Source organism: Typopeltis vanoorti, chromosome 1 (genome assembly GCF_054136105.1).
Source record: "Typopeltis vanoorti isolate ZY-2024b chromosome 1, IOZ_Tvanoo_1.0, whole genome shotgun sequence".
Classification (NCBI taxonomy): domain Eukaryota; kingdom Metazoa; phylum Arthropoda; class Arachnida; order Uropygi; family Thelyphonidae; genus Typopeltis; species Typopeltis vanoorti.
Window position 1 is genome coordinate 8914083 of NC_143549.1, and position 16024 is coordinate 8930106.

Consider the following 16024-nt stretch of genomic DNA (forward strand, 5'->3'; position numbering starts at 1 on the left):
GATTTTCATACCAAATTATTATTATTATGTGACACCTCCAGGGAGTCCAAAGACTCATCGAGGGAAAGTGTGCCAACAGCATCGAACGATTGAATCCCTTCCAACTACTAGCCACGCTTAAACTTGCTTAACATTTTGTGTGAGCCATTAGTAGGAGAGGCTCTACCAATCGACCAACCTTTGCTGGCACTGATTACAACACTTATTCAATTTAGTCAGGGTATGTTACAGACTTGTACGGGATTTATTTCAGTATAGAATTTATGAATTTATCTATTTTTGGATTTATTTTAGTATAAATCATCTGCATAAAGTAAGTGCTGAGATTAACATATATAATTTTGATATCATGCTTAATACCACTTTCCTTCCATTGTTAATCATCATGAACAGGACAGATAGGCTGTTCTGCGTAAAAAATAATTAGTGAGCATCAGTATTACATTGAATACATGAAACCACAAAAATCTGGTCAGGCATAGAATAGTACTGAAACTAAAAACAGTACCCAGTGGGATGAAGCTCGTCATCTCCATAGAATCAGTTTTAAATATGAATGACTTTTCAAAAGTTTGGGGAATTCTCATTTTATGTAAACATCAAAAATAGTTTTAAAATTTTTTTATTAATATTAATTTCTAGCTGGGTTGCATAAGGATTAAAGATGTATAACCGAGAAGAGACCGCCACATGAGACCTTTAAAGGAATGCAGAAAACCGACCAGGGCTTCTAACCTAATGTCCAATCCTCACTTTTTTGTGGTTCACCCTGTCAGGTATCTACCTGGATAATGAACAAATGAGGATGGGCTAGCAATTTGGTACCTAGCCAACCAAACTGTATTCTTATTGGCTTAAACCACAATGTAAAACTATGGTACAACATTGACAGAATTTCATGCCGACTGGGGCGTCGCCCAGTTAAACAAGGCACCAGTTGTTTTTGCCAGTGAACCAGGGCAAACAGTGAAAAGTCAGCTACTGGAACGAATCCTGAAACACATCCAACTCAATATCATCATCAGAGTTCAAGATCCATGTGTAGAAGCTTAAGTGCTGTGAGGACATCATGTTGGAGGCTTAATGGATTGTATACAGCACTCAGAAAGGATTAAAACAGAATTTAATACTTCCTATATTTGGTCTCAGTCATTGAGACATCTTCACGGATTACAAAAAACTAATGTAACATATATACAAATAACACACAATGCTAAGCCCAACCACGTGGGTGACACTAAAGTCCTATCTAGGTGGAGCGCTCTCTAAGGACGGCTGTAGGTGGCCTGGAATGTAAAGTGGGACCTCTGGTGATAAGCATTTCCAAAATCTTAGGAAGCTTAATGCAACCATATTTGTTAAGATTTGGTTGATTCCTGAGAGCTGCTGCTGATTCTAAGAATAGTCTCTCTTTTTTGAATTTGCTGGTGGTTTTGAATGAGCATGGTGGTTTTTTCCATGAGATCCTGTGGATTGTATCCAAGACATGGTCGTGGTTGCAGAAACAACCTCCAGGCAGATAGTAGCTGATCTGCCTGTCTGCCCAAGGTTGGACATCTCCTTGTTTACCAATATTTTTAACATTCATAAAAAACGTTTTCCTTCTGACATCTCAGATCTCTTTTCCTTTGCCATCAATTCTGGTTATTTTTCTTGGAAGAACAAAATCTAGAAGCAGATAGAGGGAACTGCCATGGGTTCCTCCCTCTCACCCCTCCTTGCCAATTTTTATATGGAAGATGTTGAAAAACAAGCCTAGACTCAGCTCCTCTCAAGCCTTCTATCTGGCTAAGATATGTAGATGATGTGTTCTCTATTTGGCCTCACGGACAAGAAACATTAGACTCCTTCCTCAGTCACCTCAACAGCCTACATCCAACAATCCAGTTTACAATGGAAAAGAACAATTGTTTACCCTTCCTAGACATCTTAGTTACATGCCTTCCCAAAGGCACACTTTCCATCACTGTATATAGAAAACCCATGCACACAGGCAGATACATTCACAAACTCTCCCACCACCCTGATCAACAATATGGCATTATTAAAACTCTTACCAAGAGAGCACACAATCTTTGTTCCAGTGGAACTGCCCTTACAACTGAGCTTGACCACATACACAACACTTTCCTCTCCAATGGCAACAGCGATCACAGTATTAAAAAAATAATCAGGTCCTCCCCCATTTCCCGGTCTTCTCTTCAGAAAGAGTTTAGAAATGCCGTCACCATATCCTACATCCATGGCACATCCGAAAAAATAGCCAAGATTTTAAAAAAGTACAACCTACACACAGCATTTAAGCCCCACTGCAAACTTGCTACCCTTATCCGCTCTCCAAAAGATCAGCTCCCTCCTCTCTCAGTGCCTGGAGTCTATAAAGTACCCTGTTCCTATAAACTGGCATACTTTAGACAGACAAGCAGATCAGCTACTATCCACCTGGAGGAACATAAGTCATCCATCTGCAAACCATGACTATGGTCAGTCAGGCCTCGCTGACCATGTCTTGGATACAACCCACAGGATCTCATAAAAAAACCACCATGCTCCACCACAGCAAATTCAGAAAAGAGAGACTATTCTTAGAATCAGTAGCAGCTCTCAGGAATCAACCAAATCTTAACAAATATGGTTGCATTAAACTTCCTAAGATTTGGGAAATGCTTATCACTAGATGTCCCACTTTACATTCCAGGCCACCTACAACCACCCTTAGAGGGTGCTCCACCTACATAGGACTTTAGTGTCATCCATGTGGTTGGGCTTAGTATTGTGTGTTATTTGTATATATGTTGCATTAGTTTTTTGTAATCCCTGAAGATGTCTCAGTTCAAGATCAGAAGCCAGAATGGCAAAGAAATGGAGCTAGCAGAGGAATTGGATAAGTACCAGATTAACATAATAGGAGTGACTGAAACAAAGAACACAAAAACTGGTAAGATCTTTCTGAGCAATAAATACAAAATGTTATATTCAGACAGCAATAAAGGAAAAGGAGTAGCTATAGTATTCAACACTAAATATGAAGATAATCTTGAATGGCAGGCAATATCAAGTAAAGTGATGTGGGCAAATATCAGAATGAGGAACTGGACAATGAGACTTATTTGTGCCTATGGTCCCACAGAAGGCTCTGCTAAGATAGAAGTGGAGGAATTTTTTGAGGCTTTAGAGAAAGCAACTGACACAATGAAAAATGAAAAGATGGTCCTTGATCCTTGTTGGGGATCTAAATAGCAGAGTAGGAAATGATTGCCAGACAGAGAAATGGGAAAATTTGGAGAAAAGAGCAAAGCTAATAATAATGGCAAATACCTGTTGGATTTCTGCTCAGGACATAGACTGGATAGGACAATAAGAAAAGTCTCATTGATTATGTTATTGTTGATAGTAATGTTTTCTCACTGATGTAGGACACTGGAGTGTACTGATCACTATTTAGTCTTGAGTAGGAGAAAACTGAATTTCATATTGAAAAGAAGAACAAGTAATAAAGTGAATAAAAGTTGAACAGCTATCAGATGTGAACCATAGACTAAAATACAGAAACAATATTCAAGAAAAAAGGAAAGAGGAGAACAGGAACCAAAACTTGAAAATACAGTGGTTTAGCCAGAGAAAGGTGTGGTGAGGTTGTCTGCAAGGATAGAAAAATCCAAAATCCATGGTGGACACAGAAACTTAAAGAGGCAGTGAAGGAAAAAAGAAAGTAGTATATCAAAAGTTCCTGGCAATTAAGTCAGCTTGTGCTCTTAGAGAATACAGGGACAAATGTAAGAAAGCTAAACACTGTATAAAACTAGCTGAAGAAAATTCATGGGAAGACTTTGGTAAGAACGTAGAAAATAAATATCAAGAGGGTGGCAAAATATTCTGGAGGCTGTTGAAAAAGCTCAGAAATGGAGGAAAGAGTGCTGTAAAAGGAATTAGAAACGATAAAGGTGACATGAAAACTGGAGAAAAAAGATATCTTTGATGTATGGAGTAATTACTTCAAAAAACTGCTAAATGAAACAATCAGTGACAGCAGAGTGGTAAAAAACACTCAACAGTCATGCAAATGGAAATAAATATCCATACTTAAAGTAGAAAAAGCCATCAAAAGCCTGAAACGTCGAAAGGTAGCAACTATATGATATTAGACCAGAAATGCTGAAATATGGAGGTATAAAATTCTTACTGTGGTTACACTGCATAGTTCAGAAAGTTTCTACCTCTACAAAAAATATCAAGATTCCTACATCCTCGAAAATCGCTACATGACACCATGAAAAAACCAGACATTTATGAGATTCATTGCTCTTGTGGCATTTGTTATGTAGGCTAGATGGGAAGGTTGGGAGAGATCCACATGGCTGAATATGTAAAAGATTTCGAAAAAAGAACGGAGGCACAAATCAGGTTTAGCATTTCAAAAAGCCACTACTACTGGTCATCAAGTATTCTAGCAACAGACAAACATGTCATATATTGATAACTGTTTCACAAGAAAATTTAAAGAAGCTGCACAAATGCTTAAGATCCTTACACAGTGCAATAAAAAATCAAGGCTTGATTTTACATCAAGTGTGCTCTGCCTTCATAATAAATTTAACTGCTACAGACCTATGATTTAGCACGCGTGAACCATAGAGCGTGACAACAACTAGAAATGCTAGAAATGTTCTAACATGCATACAGTAATGAAGTTACTAAAAACATATAATATGTGTAATTAATTGTCAATAAGCTTTTAGTGTAAAACTTGTGTACAATTACCCCTGATGATGTAAGTCTTACGATGCATGAAACTTGTCAGGTTTTTTAATTGTTTATTTTAAATAAACACTTTATATTATGTGGTCTCAATACCAAAAACTACCTACAGAATCACCAATTAAATTAAGCATCATTACTTACCAAGACTGTCAGCTAATTCAGCCAATTTATCTTTATGCTTTTTCATCGACCAAGTAAGGTCCATCAAAAAATAGAGATCCACAGGATAATCTTCTGCCTGCCGAAATGTCAGATTAAATTTCTGCACTTCATCTGGTGGAAGAACAAAAAAGTAAATTATATGTTAAATGTATATAAGTACATAAAAAAGGAAAGGTTTCAATAAAAATATAATTGTGAGCAGTTAGTTTATTTAGTACTGATGGAAGAAAGATAGGTATTTTTTTATGTTTTATTGAGTGTTTCTTAGAAAATTAGTTTTATTAGTATATTATTATTATTATTACTACTACCCAAGACCCCTCATGGAGTCAAAGACTCATCTAGGAGATCCTTTTATCATACACAGAGCTCATCATGCCGTGCTTTAAACACACTCAAATTCTCTGCAGGCATCACTCTCAGGCAAGGCATTCCAATCATTCACAACTCTGCACGCAAAAAACCTGCTCCTCACTACCCTGCTCACACCCTCTTTATACAGTTACCAGGGATGACCTCTGGTTCTCTGCTGATCTCCCACTGTTTTCTGAAGAAACTCTCCAACACTGATCCTATAATAAGCTTGTCCCTTATTAGCTTGTAGGTCTCTATCATATCTTCCCTCTTCCTCCTATCCACCAGATTGTAAATTGCATCTTCTCAATCTTTCCTCATATTCGACATTTTGCAGATGTCAGAAACTACCTTAGTCAGTCGCCTCTGGATCCTTTCCAACATCTCTTCGTCCTTTTGAAAACCGGGCACAGTAGTCCATGTGTGGCCTAATCAAAGCCTTATACATGGAACAAGAATCTCCCTACTTCTACAAGTCAATGTCCTCCACATCATTCCCAGAAGACTTTGTGTTATCTTCACAATTTTGGCAATGTGTCCCCTAAATTTCAGATCCTTATCCACTATCACCCCAAGATCTTTTATTTCCTCCACCTCCGACAATATATCCTCACCAAGCATAAATTCTGCATCCCATCTTTGTTTCCCAAATTTTAAAACCTTACATTTGCAACATTGAACTCGGATTCCCAATCACTCAATTTATTCAAGTCTTTTTGTAAGGCCACAACATCTTCCCTACCCTTCCAACTTTGCATTATCTGCAAACAACTGAATATCTCCATCCAAATCTTCACCAATATCATTAATATACAAGTTAATGGCCAGTAGTGGCCCTAAAACAGACCCCTAAGGCACAATGTCCTTTTCCTGGACATTGCTCCTGTTACATCCTGAATGAAGAACTTTTAAAAGGAAACAATTTATTCAGGATTTAACAAGTCAGAAAAATCAACTGAGAGAAAAGACTTGTACTCGAGCAGAAGAAATAAAGTACTAACTGTAAATAGAATTACCTCCTTTTAGTAGAATTGTAATACCATGTAAAGAACTTTGTGTATAATTTAGTATTATATGAATGCCTCATGTATACAATGAATGGGTAAATTAGATGTAAACAATAGTCCAAAGGTCACAGGCGGGCCTGAGGCATTGGCAATCTCGGAAAGCGATGCACATTCATTTCCCGGAAGACACTGCTAGAGATCTAGCGATGTGCCAAAATCCCCGTGGACGAAGAAAGTAGCGGGCGGGAAAAGACTGCAGAAAACAAGAGGGGACTATCGCAGCTAGTCACGGGGTGCTAAAAAGGGGGGAAGTGAAGGGAGAATAAAAAGGGTTTGCACCCCTTCATCAAGGCTTTTTTTTGCCTACTTTGCTGGATGATGATTCGACTTCTCCGTGGACCGGAAGTTCCTGATGGTGTTTCTTGGCAATAGTACGATATCGGACAGTGCGCCTTTCCCTTCAATGTCTGAATTTCTGCCGGTACTAAAGCGTGAGATGTCGGCATATGCTGTCTTCACTCCTTCGCTGAAAGTTTCGATGGATTAATATCGCAGACGTATCCTGTAGAAACGAGGATGGCCCAAAACAGATCGAGAATAGACGAGGGAAAAACACCAGGTGCAGAGCATAGCTTAATCTGATTACCATAGTGACCCACCACGTGGATGCAGGCTTATGAAAGTATCGAGAGGTAATTCAAACAAAGAAGGACAGTTCAGATGGACCTGGAGATCCAGCCCCAAGAAATGGTAAAGTACAGATTTTGTTGTATAATTACCCAGTTGGTAAAAGGGAAAGACCATTGTAATGTAATAATCGAGTATGGACAGTATTTAAGAACTTTAAGTGATTATTTAGCAGTGGCTAATGTTCATAAGACAAATTGTCTGGAATGATTACACAACTTGCTGATACCTATCAGATAAACAGTCTCCAATCCAATGCACTAATCTAACATCCAACCATCCATCCGCTCTAGTTTGACTATCAAATTATCATGCAGTAATCTATCAAACGTCTTTGCGAAATCTAAATATATTACTGTGTATCCCTCTCCACTGTCTAAGGAAGCAGTCACCTTATTGTAATAAGTAAGTAGATTATTAAAACATGACTTCACTTCAGCAAATCCATGTTGTCCATCAAAGATAATACCATTGTGTTCCAATTCTGGATTGTAGTTCTCACAAGCTTCTCCAAGAAGCTAACCACGACACCTCACACACAGATAGGCCCATAATTTAATGCTTGAGTTCTATCATCTCCCTTATGAAGTGACACAATCTTGCCCTCCTTCCACTCCTTAGGAACTTGATCCAGTGCAAGACTCATATTAAAAAAATATGTCAAGGAAGTGTCAACTTCCTGGCACATTCCTTCAGAATAAATGGTGATATATTATCAAGTCCCACATGTGGCCTTATTCTAGTTGAGCAAACATCTAGTTTGCTCAACTCCCCATACACCTCTTGCTCACTTACAGTCAGTCTCTCTCCTCCCCATCATCAACTGCTCTCAATCTCTCCATGACGTCACATTCACAAGATTGAAAAACCTTTATGAACTGCTCATAAGTATCTCCACTATATCTTCCGCAATAGCTGTCTTTATACCATTTTCCCCAATCAATGTCATCCTTCCATAATCATTCTTTTTTTTTTTTTTTTTTTGCTGGCTACATATCGAAAGAACTCCTTAGGATTCTTTTTGGCTTCATTAGCTAACTGCTGCTCATACGTCACTTTTGCTACCCTTACCAACCAAATCACCTGCCTTGCCTGGTCTTAGTAATCCTCATGGAATTTTTTTTTTTTTTTTTTTAATGTTGTGCCCATACATAAGAGGTTGATTGATCAACCTATAGTACATTAGTACTGTGTATGGGCAGTGGGCTGTGAGAGGAGGAACTTGTTTACATTTGACTTAAATGATTGTAAATTGTATTCCTTGTGAAACACAGCAGGTGGGAGACTGTTCCACAGTGCAGGTTATTACTTCTCTTATACTGCCTCCATAATGTCCTTTTTCTCTATATTGCATGCTTAATCTCTTTATTTATCCATTTCCCACCTACCCTATTTAACCTTCTGACCCTTGGAATACATTTAGACATTGCTTCTACGAGATAGTTCTTGAAAATTCCACAAGCTGCATTGATCTCTTTCCCAGCTAACTCCTCATTCCATGCTACACCCGCAAGCTGTCTCCTGAGCACTTCGTAATCATCCCCCTTGTAGTTCCACATACACCCTTTCCTCACACCTGGCAACCATCCAGGTAATCACTTCATGGTCATTCTCACCAATTGGTGAGTGAGTGGACACCTCATTTATAATTACATCCTCTGATGAGATGATCAAATCCAAGACCCTCAATCCTCGTGTGCCCTCAGTTACATACTGTCTGAGGTAGTGTCCTCAAAAACTCAAGAAACTCGTTTTCTTTACTTCCAATTGCTCTCATCATTCCAGTCTATATTGCCATAATTAAAATCGCCCATAATGATCACCCTTTTCTTATTTGCTTGGATAATTTGATTATACATTTCATAGTCACTATCATCCACATTACCAGGTCTACAACAACATTCAACCAAGTAATCTAACAGATACGCTTAGGTATTGATGGTTATTCATGACTTATTTTTCACGGTATTAACAACACCACAAACACTTTTAAAAACAAAGATGTTTTATTAACGCTTATATTTCGCTGATTTTCAACTCAGCATCATCAGAGCACAACACACATGTAAACGCGACAGTGAGTGAGTGAAACAATATAATTGCAAAAGACAAAAGATCTAAAGTCCTATTTTTGGCGCCCTCTAACGAAAAAAAAAAAAAAAAAAAAAAAAAAAAAAAAAAAAAAAAAACAGTAGTTATCCAGGAGTTTTTCTTAGGATAACCATCTCCCAAATTTTTGGCAAATTAATGCAACCATATTTGTTAAGGTTGGGAGAATTCTTCAAAGCCATTGCTGACTCAAAAAATAATCTTTCAGATCTATAACGACTCCTAAATAGCACATTCGTTTTCCTCCATCTAATCCTGTGTGAAGGAGTGTCCAAAGCGTGGTCTGCCAGTCCCGACTTGCCATAGTAATAGTAGCGAATGTATCTTTCATGTTCTTCCAGGCGGATGTTCACTGATCATCCTGTTTGCCCATAATAGGCCAAATCACAGTTACACGGAACTTCGTACACTCCTGGGTGTGCTAAAGGGTGAAGTTTATCCTTAGGCAAGCGGATCAAACCTCATGTCAATCTGGCAACTCTGATCCGCTCGCCTAAGGATAAACTTTACCCTTTAGCACACCCAGGAGTATACGAAGTTCCGTGTAACTGTGATTTGGCCTATTATGGGCAAACAGGAAGATCAGTGAACATCCGCCTGGAAGAACATTAAAGATACATTGGCTACTATTACTATGGCAAATCGGGACTAGCAGACCACGCTTTGGACACTCATTCACACAGGATTAGATGGAGGAAAACGAATGTGCTATTTAGGAGTCGTTATAGATTTGAAAGATTATTTTTTGAGTCAGCAATGGCTTTGAAGAATTCTCCCAACCTTAACAAATATGGTTGCATTAATTTGCCAAAAATTTGGGAGACGGTTATCCTAAGAAAAACTCCTGGATAACTACTGTTTTTTTTTTTTTTTTCGTTAGAGGGTGCCAAAAATAGGACTTTAGATCTTTTGTCTTTTGCAATTATATTGTTTCACTCACTCACTGTCGGTTTACATGTGTGTTGTGCTCTGATGATGCTGAGTTGAAAATCAGCGAAATATAAGCGTTAATAAAACATCTTTGTTGTTAAAAGTGTTTGTGGTGTTGTTAATACCGTGAAAAATAAGTCATGAATTCAACCAAGTATTTCATTCTATTCACCTCTATCTCAGACAATACTGCCTCAAAGCCAGTGCTATTGATTATAGAGAAAGAGTTATTTCCATACTTTGTATGGAAATAACTCTTTCTCTATAATCAATAGCACTCCCCCTCCCTTTCTATCCTCACGAAACACATCATACTCTTCCATCTCTATTCCTGTCAGGATGTCATCTTCATCTAACCATATCTCACTTATTCCAACAATTTTTGGGTGAGCAGACTCAATTAATGCAACCATTTCATCTGCCTTGTTTCTTATACTTCTAGCATTTGTATACAAACACAACAGCTCATTCCTGGATCTACAACTAGTTCAGCTGATTATACCATTCATTCAGTGTGATTTCTCCATGCTCAACTGAAGCCATTTCCATTTCAGTTTATTCATTTTAGAACCTTCTTCAGGTCCAACTGTTTCCTCTTGATCCGAGGCCATCCCATTCCTTTCCTGTCTACACATGCATTCACATCTTCTTGAAGCATTCATCTTTCTCACGCTGTGTTCCCGTCTACCCTGAGCCTCCCTGTCCATCTTGCATACCCATTCTTTATACTCATGCAATTCACTTCCTCATTCATAACCATCTCTTCAATCTCTCCTGTCTTACTCTCCCACATCGCTTCCTACTTGATCAGCTTCATTCTCTGTACTCACATCTCTACTTCCAGCAGCAGCAGTCTCTCCAAGCAACTCACACCAAAACCATTCAAATGCAGTCCATCACTCTTATATAGTTCACTTCATCCTTCAAACTCATTCCACACATTAACAAACTACACTCCTTTCTCCTTACACATTTCAGCTAACATATCATTCATAATTCTTGCTCTCAGCCTCATCTCCACTGTCATACCTAGGCAACATGCTTACTGCCTTCCCTATCACACTATTCTCTTTTATCAGTCTAGGCAACCTCCTGATATCCAATCTGACGTGCTCTTTGTTCTCAGTCAAGTCATTCGTACCTATTAAAACTATCAACTCTTTTGCTCGCTTCCTTCTCATATCCAATGCCTCAATTACTCTACTCGTTCTACCACCAGGAAAACATACCTTGTGCATCCTTTTGTCCAGCATACCTTTAATAATTGAGTCACCATACAATGCCATGTGCATGTCTTTCGTTCTCTTTTATACCAACATGATTTGTTTTAATCATTTTCACTCTCCCATACATTTCCCGAATTTTCTTAACTTCATTCCCCATCCATTTCATTTCTTGCCTCATCCTAACCAACTCAACTTTCGAATCTTGCATCACATTTTCTCTGTGATTCATTTTTTCGAATTTTCGAACTCTTGAACCCTGCTTCACACTTTCACTTTCGTTCATCCTTTCGAGTTTTCATACTTTTGATCCTTGCATCCAACTTTTGTTGTCATTCATCCTTCCGATTTTTCCAGCTTTCCAACCTTGCATCACTCTATTTCGGGTTTCATTCATTCTCTCAATTTCGTTGACTTCTGCCACATTTGCATTGCTTTCATCCCTTTTACAATCCAATAAGGTTTTCAAGTCACTCATTTTCTTTTTCAATAATTTTTTAGTGATTTTTAGTTCATTCACACCCTCCTTCTCTTTCAGACGAGCACTTGTTCTCTTTGTGGCATTTTCGCTACTAACACTTTCTGTCATCAACATATTAGCACTCATCAAATCCTCATTCAGCTCACACTTCGCGAACACACACACACACACCCTCCTTCCATCCACCTTAAATATTCACAATTTATCAATGTAATCAAACAATTCACGTTACTACGTGAATTGTTTACTATGCTAAGGTCTAATATTAGTGCTGATTTTCATGTTTTTATAGTATTTGGCATATTCATAACACAATTTTTTTTATAAATTTTATTATCACTATTATTATTATTATTTGAGATACTGCCATGAAATAGTGTCAAACATGGACATGAATCAAGCAGAAATGCTAACAAGTACCATCTGTTACCATCAGTGAAGTTAAGAACAAGAAACTTTGCACTGTTAAAGAGAAACTTGAAGATACTGAAAATGGATTAACCTCTGAAATCATAAAATTAGAACAGATTATTAGACAGATGAAGTAGGAATTATAAAAAAACAATGATTTAAAGGAAGATAGTAAGGACAAGAAAGTTGAGCAGCAAAATGAGAAAAAACACACTGAATCGGTAAGATACTGCAAAATAATAATAATAAAGCAATCCCTCGATTAGTGCACCTAATGCATTCTTTAAACCTGGCGTATTAATCAAAACACACTAATCGAATATAATAACCTATGGGAAAATGTATAATTCGTTCCTCAGATTTCTTTTTTGATCCTTAATTTTTTTTTATAAAAGAATTAGGGTATGTCTCAGGGTCTAGTTAAAGGAAAACCATGAAGCTGAAAGACAATAAAACATATTCAGAATATAAATTTATTATTCTGCTTCTTAACAAAGAATTCAGCTAACGTAGTTTGGCGGGCATTCTGTTTCTTTTTTTCATACAACTGATAGTATGGTCCTATTGCCTCTTCTGCAAATTTTACTGATTCTCTCTTCACCAGGGTCAGTTTCTAAGCATTGCTGCTTAAAAACTTCGATTGTACGAAAACTATTTTCAAATTGTTTCTGTGAAACCTCTTTGAGTTTGTCAGTGATTAAATTTTTTTCATATTATTCAGGATCTTCCTGCTGTGTATTCAAATTTAGCAGGTCGGAATCACTCAACTTCTCAGAATGAGATTTAATTAACTTAGATTCATTGGAAAAGCCTCTAAAATCATTTGCACAATATGGAAGAATGTGCTTCCAAACGGTTCACATATTGCTAGCAGTAATTTCATTCAACTTTGCGACTTTATAACCAGGCTGAGATTTCTCTGATTTGGCTAGAAAAGTCTTGGAAGGCATTCGCTTCAAAAAAAAAAAGGCCGGTTTCATCGACATTAAATATTTGTTGATCACAATAGTCTCCTTCTTACACAATTTTCTTCAAAATCTCTGGATATCTCCTTATCTGCACTTATAGCTTCTCCTGTGATTAGAACATTATGTAGGCTATTTCTCTTTTTGAAATGCTCATATGATTATTATTATTATTATTACCCAGCACTAACATGGAATTCTTCTTCTTTTCCATCATAGATAGCCCTTTCTTTCCAGGTTACAAAGAGACAATGCTCTTGATTTAATAAGGCCAGTGTTTAGCAGGATTCGTTTTTGGTTACAATCTTCGATCCATGTAAAAAGAAATCTTTCTAATTCAATCATTATAATACTTTGATTTCTAGTGCATTCAGGATGAACTTGAAGCAGCCTTACCTTTCTCTTTGTATTCAGCAGTTGATTCACCAATTTTTGTGTTCTAGTCCTATCTCTACTCTGGACTTGTCTTGTTGATTATTCTTTATTGTTTCAAGTTTTCTTCCAATGAGATTACTTTTCGAATCATTTTCACTTCTATTTTTTGCTCACTAATTCTTTTACTCATGATTAAAGGCTAGGAAAATAATTTAAAATAAAAAAGTAAGGAAAACAATGGCGCATGATATGATCAGCAAAATGCTATGTAAAACAGACGACATAAATTTTGGAAGTAAATTCGGAACATAGTGTACATGGAAATAGTGTAGTATGCCATTAAAAAACTCTGTAAAATGTTTCAAATCAATAACTAAATTATTTTATCCTGGTGAGTGATTTTTTAAATAGTTAGCCATAAAAAATGTTTAGATAGAAAATTTTTAAAATCTGTAACATTATTTTTAAGATGTATATAGGCGCACTAATCGAATTTGGGTATCGAAAAAAAATGACGCACTAATTGGGAGTGCATTAATCGAGGGATTGCTGTATAAAAAATAATGATATATGGTATGGTGATTACAGCATAAAACATGGCACTGATGACACGATTGAAAAATAAAAAAGACAAGTAAAAGAAATGGTAATTCCAGTATATACAAATGATTTAACTTTAAATAAGAGAAGTGTGAGAACAATCCTGTATGAAAAGACTGTTGGAAGAAGTGAAAAACAAGAGTGAGGAAGTGAAAATCATTAGTATGTTCCATATACATGATAGGAATTAATTAAGTCAAAGGGATATGGGCAAATAATTTGATGAGTAAGTGCGAAGGAATTAATAGTGTTTGGATGTGTAGAATGAGTTTGAGAAAAGAACAGATTGTATAAAGGGGACAGCCTACATGTGAGTGTGTTGGGTATGTGGAATCTGGGAAAATTCTTAACTGTATGAAATCTAACATGGAAAAGCCACACTATAAACAAATTAAAAACACTTTTTTAGCACAACTTAAATGTACCACTATGTTCACTTGTGACACTTATATAAAGTGTGGCTTTTTATCACAAATTCTGCTGCATTTTTTCAGTTTCAACAAGTGTCCTTCAGTGGTGGTGTAGCTGCAAGTTTTTGTTGTTTATATTGTGTTTTGTTACCTGTTTGTTTGCACTGCTTCAGCATCTGAAGATGGCATCCATAAAGAAACATATGTCGAGTCGCCGCTAGAGGGCCAGGGGAACGGTCGTGTTTTCAGGGAGCTTCCGAAAGCTAAGTACAATTTTGAATGGAAATTAGAATATATGTTAAAAATCATAACGTAATATTGTCTAAATTTGGTAGCTTGTTGTGTCTGTGTGATTTTGGTGTAAATTCCGTAAATTAATTTAGTCTTTAACGATACGTTTCATATATTTGAATATGGCGCCAATGCGAAGTAAGATAATGGCGTCCAAAAATACGACGCCATTGTTCAAAAACTATAATGTGAGAGAATTTGTCCAATGTGATGTGTGTGGAATGTATGCATTCCCGAATGAGGCTGGAGTATGGATTGAAAGTGATAGTGGTGGGAGAATGTGTAGAAAGTGTATGCAAAGTGAGGAGTCAAAGTATGTGTCAGGTTGTGAGACAGTTATGGTTGAAGAAAGCCAGAATGCGAGTGAAAATAGTGGATCGATAGGGAATTGCGGTGTACAAGATGGCAATGTGAGCGGTGATCTAAGAAAGAGCGAGAGCAATTATACAGAAAGAGAAAATGGTTTGAATGATAAAAAAAAATGAGGAATTATTTGTAGGAAGTGAGATCGCTAGGCTGCGCGCAGTGATACAAGATGCGCAGCGGCAATTAGAGCACCTGCAAAACTCTTTCCAGAGTGATTCGGCTAACGTAAATAAACAGCGTGGGCGAGTTTCCGAAATGAAGGAGAGAGTGTTGTATGGTGACTCGTTATTAAGAGGAGTAATAGATGGGAGTGTAACTAAATCGTACTTACCGGGTGCGAAATTTAAGGATGTAAGTGAGAGCATTAGAGTGCAAAAACAGAGGGTGAAAGAAATAACAATTGTGGCTGGTACGAATGAATTGAAAGGTGATAAATTTTTTATGAGAGAGGACTTGAAAGTATTGTTAAAGGTAGCGAAAGAAAAGAGTGACAGAGTTAGAATGGTGAGACTGTTACCGCGGTATGACAGAGAGGAGTTTAGAAGGAGGGCCATAATCGCAAATGATATTATGCGCAGGTTATGCGGACGGTGTGGTGTGGAATTTGTGGACGTGTGGAATGAGTTTGATGGGCAAAAGGACTTATACAAGATGGATAGCCTGCATTTGAATGGACTTGGTGTGCGGAGACTGGAAAAAGTGTTGCTGAATGAAGTGAAAATGGATGTGCAGAACCAGGGAAACTAGAACTACCAAGGAGGGGGGGAAGTGGATATCCAGACATCAGTGAGACAGTTGAGTGTAAAAATGCATATAATGTACCTGAGCCAGCAATAAGGACAAAAATGGGAATGGGATATTTAGAATAACGCATCAAGATAGGGGTGGGACA

General features: G+C 37.4%; 1 protein-coding gene across 3 annotated transcripts in view; it reads right to left on the reverse strand.

The window, feature by feature from the left end:
* LOC150109768 (integrin beta-PS-like) overlaps positions 1–16024 on the reverse strand; it is a 392096-nt gene that overhangs the window by 228115 nt on the left and 147957 nt on the right. For all 3 annotated transcript variants that reach the window (XM_090396604.1, XM_090396612.1, XM_090396593.1), the window contains exon 6: positions 4903–5034. In XM_090396604.1, coding sequence (XP_090252730.1) covers positions 4903–5034 — 132 coding nt within the window. The remainder of the gene's footprint in view (positions 1–4902; positions 5035–16024) is intronic.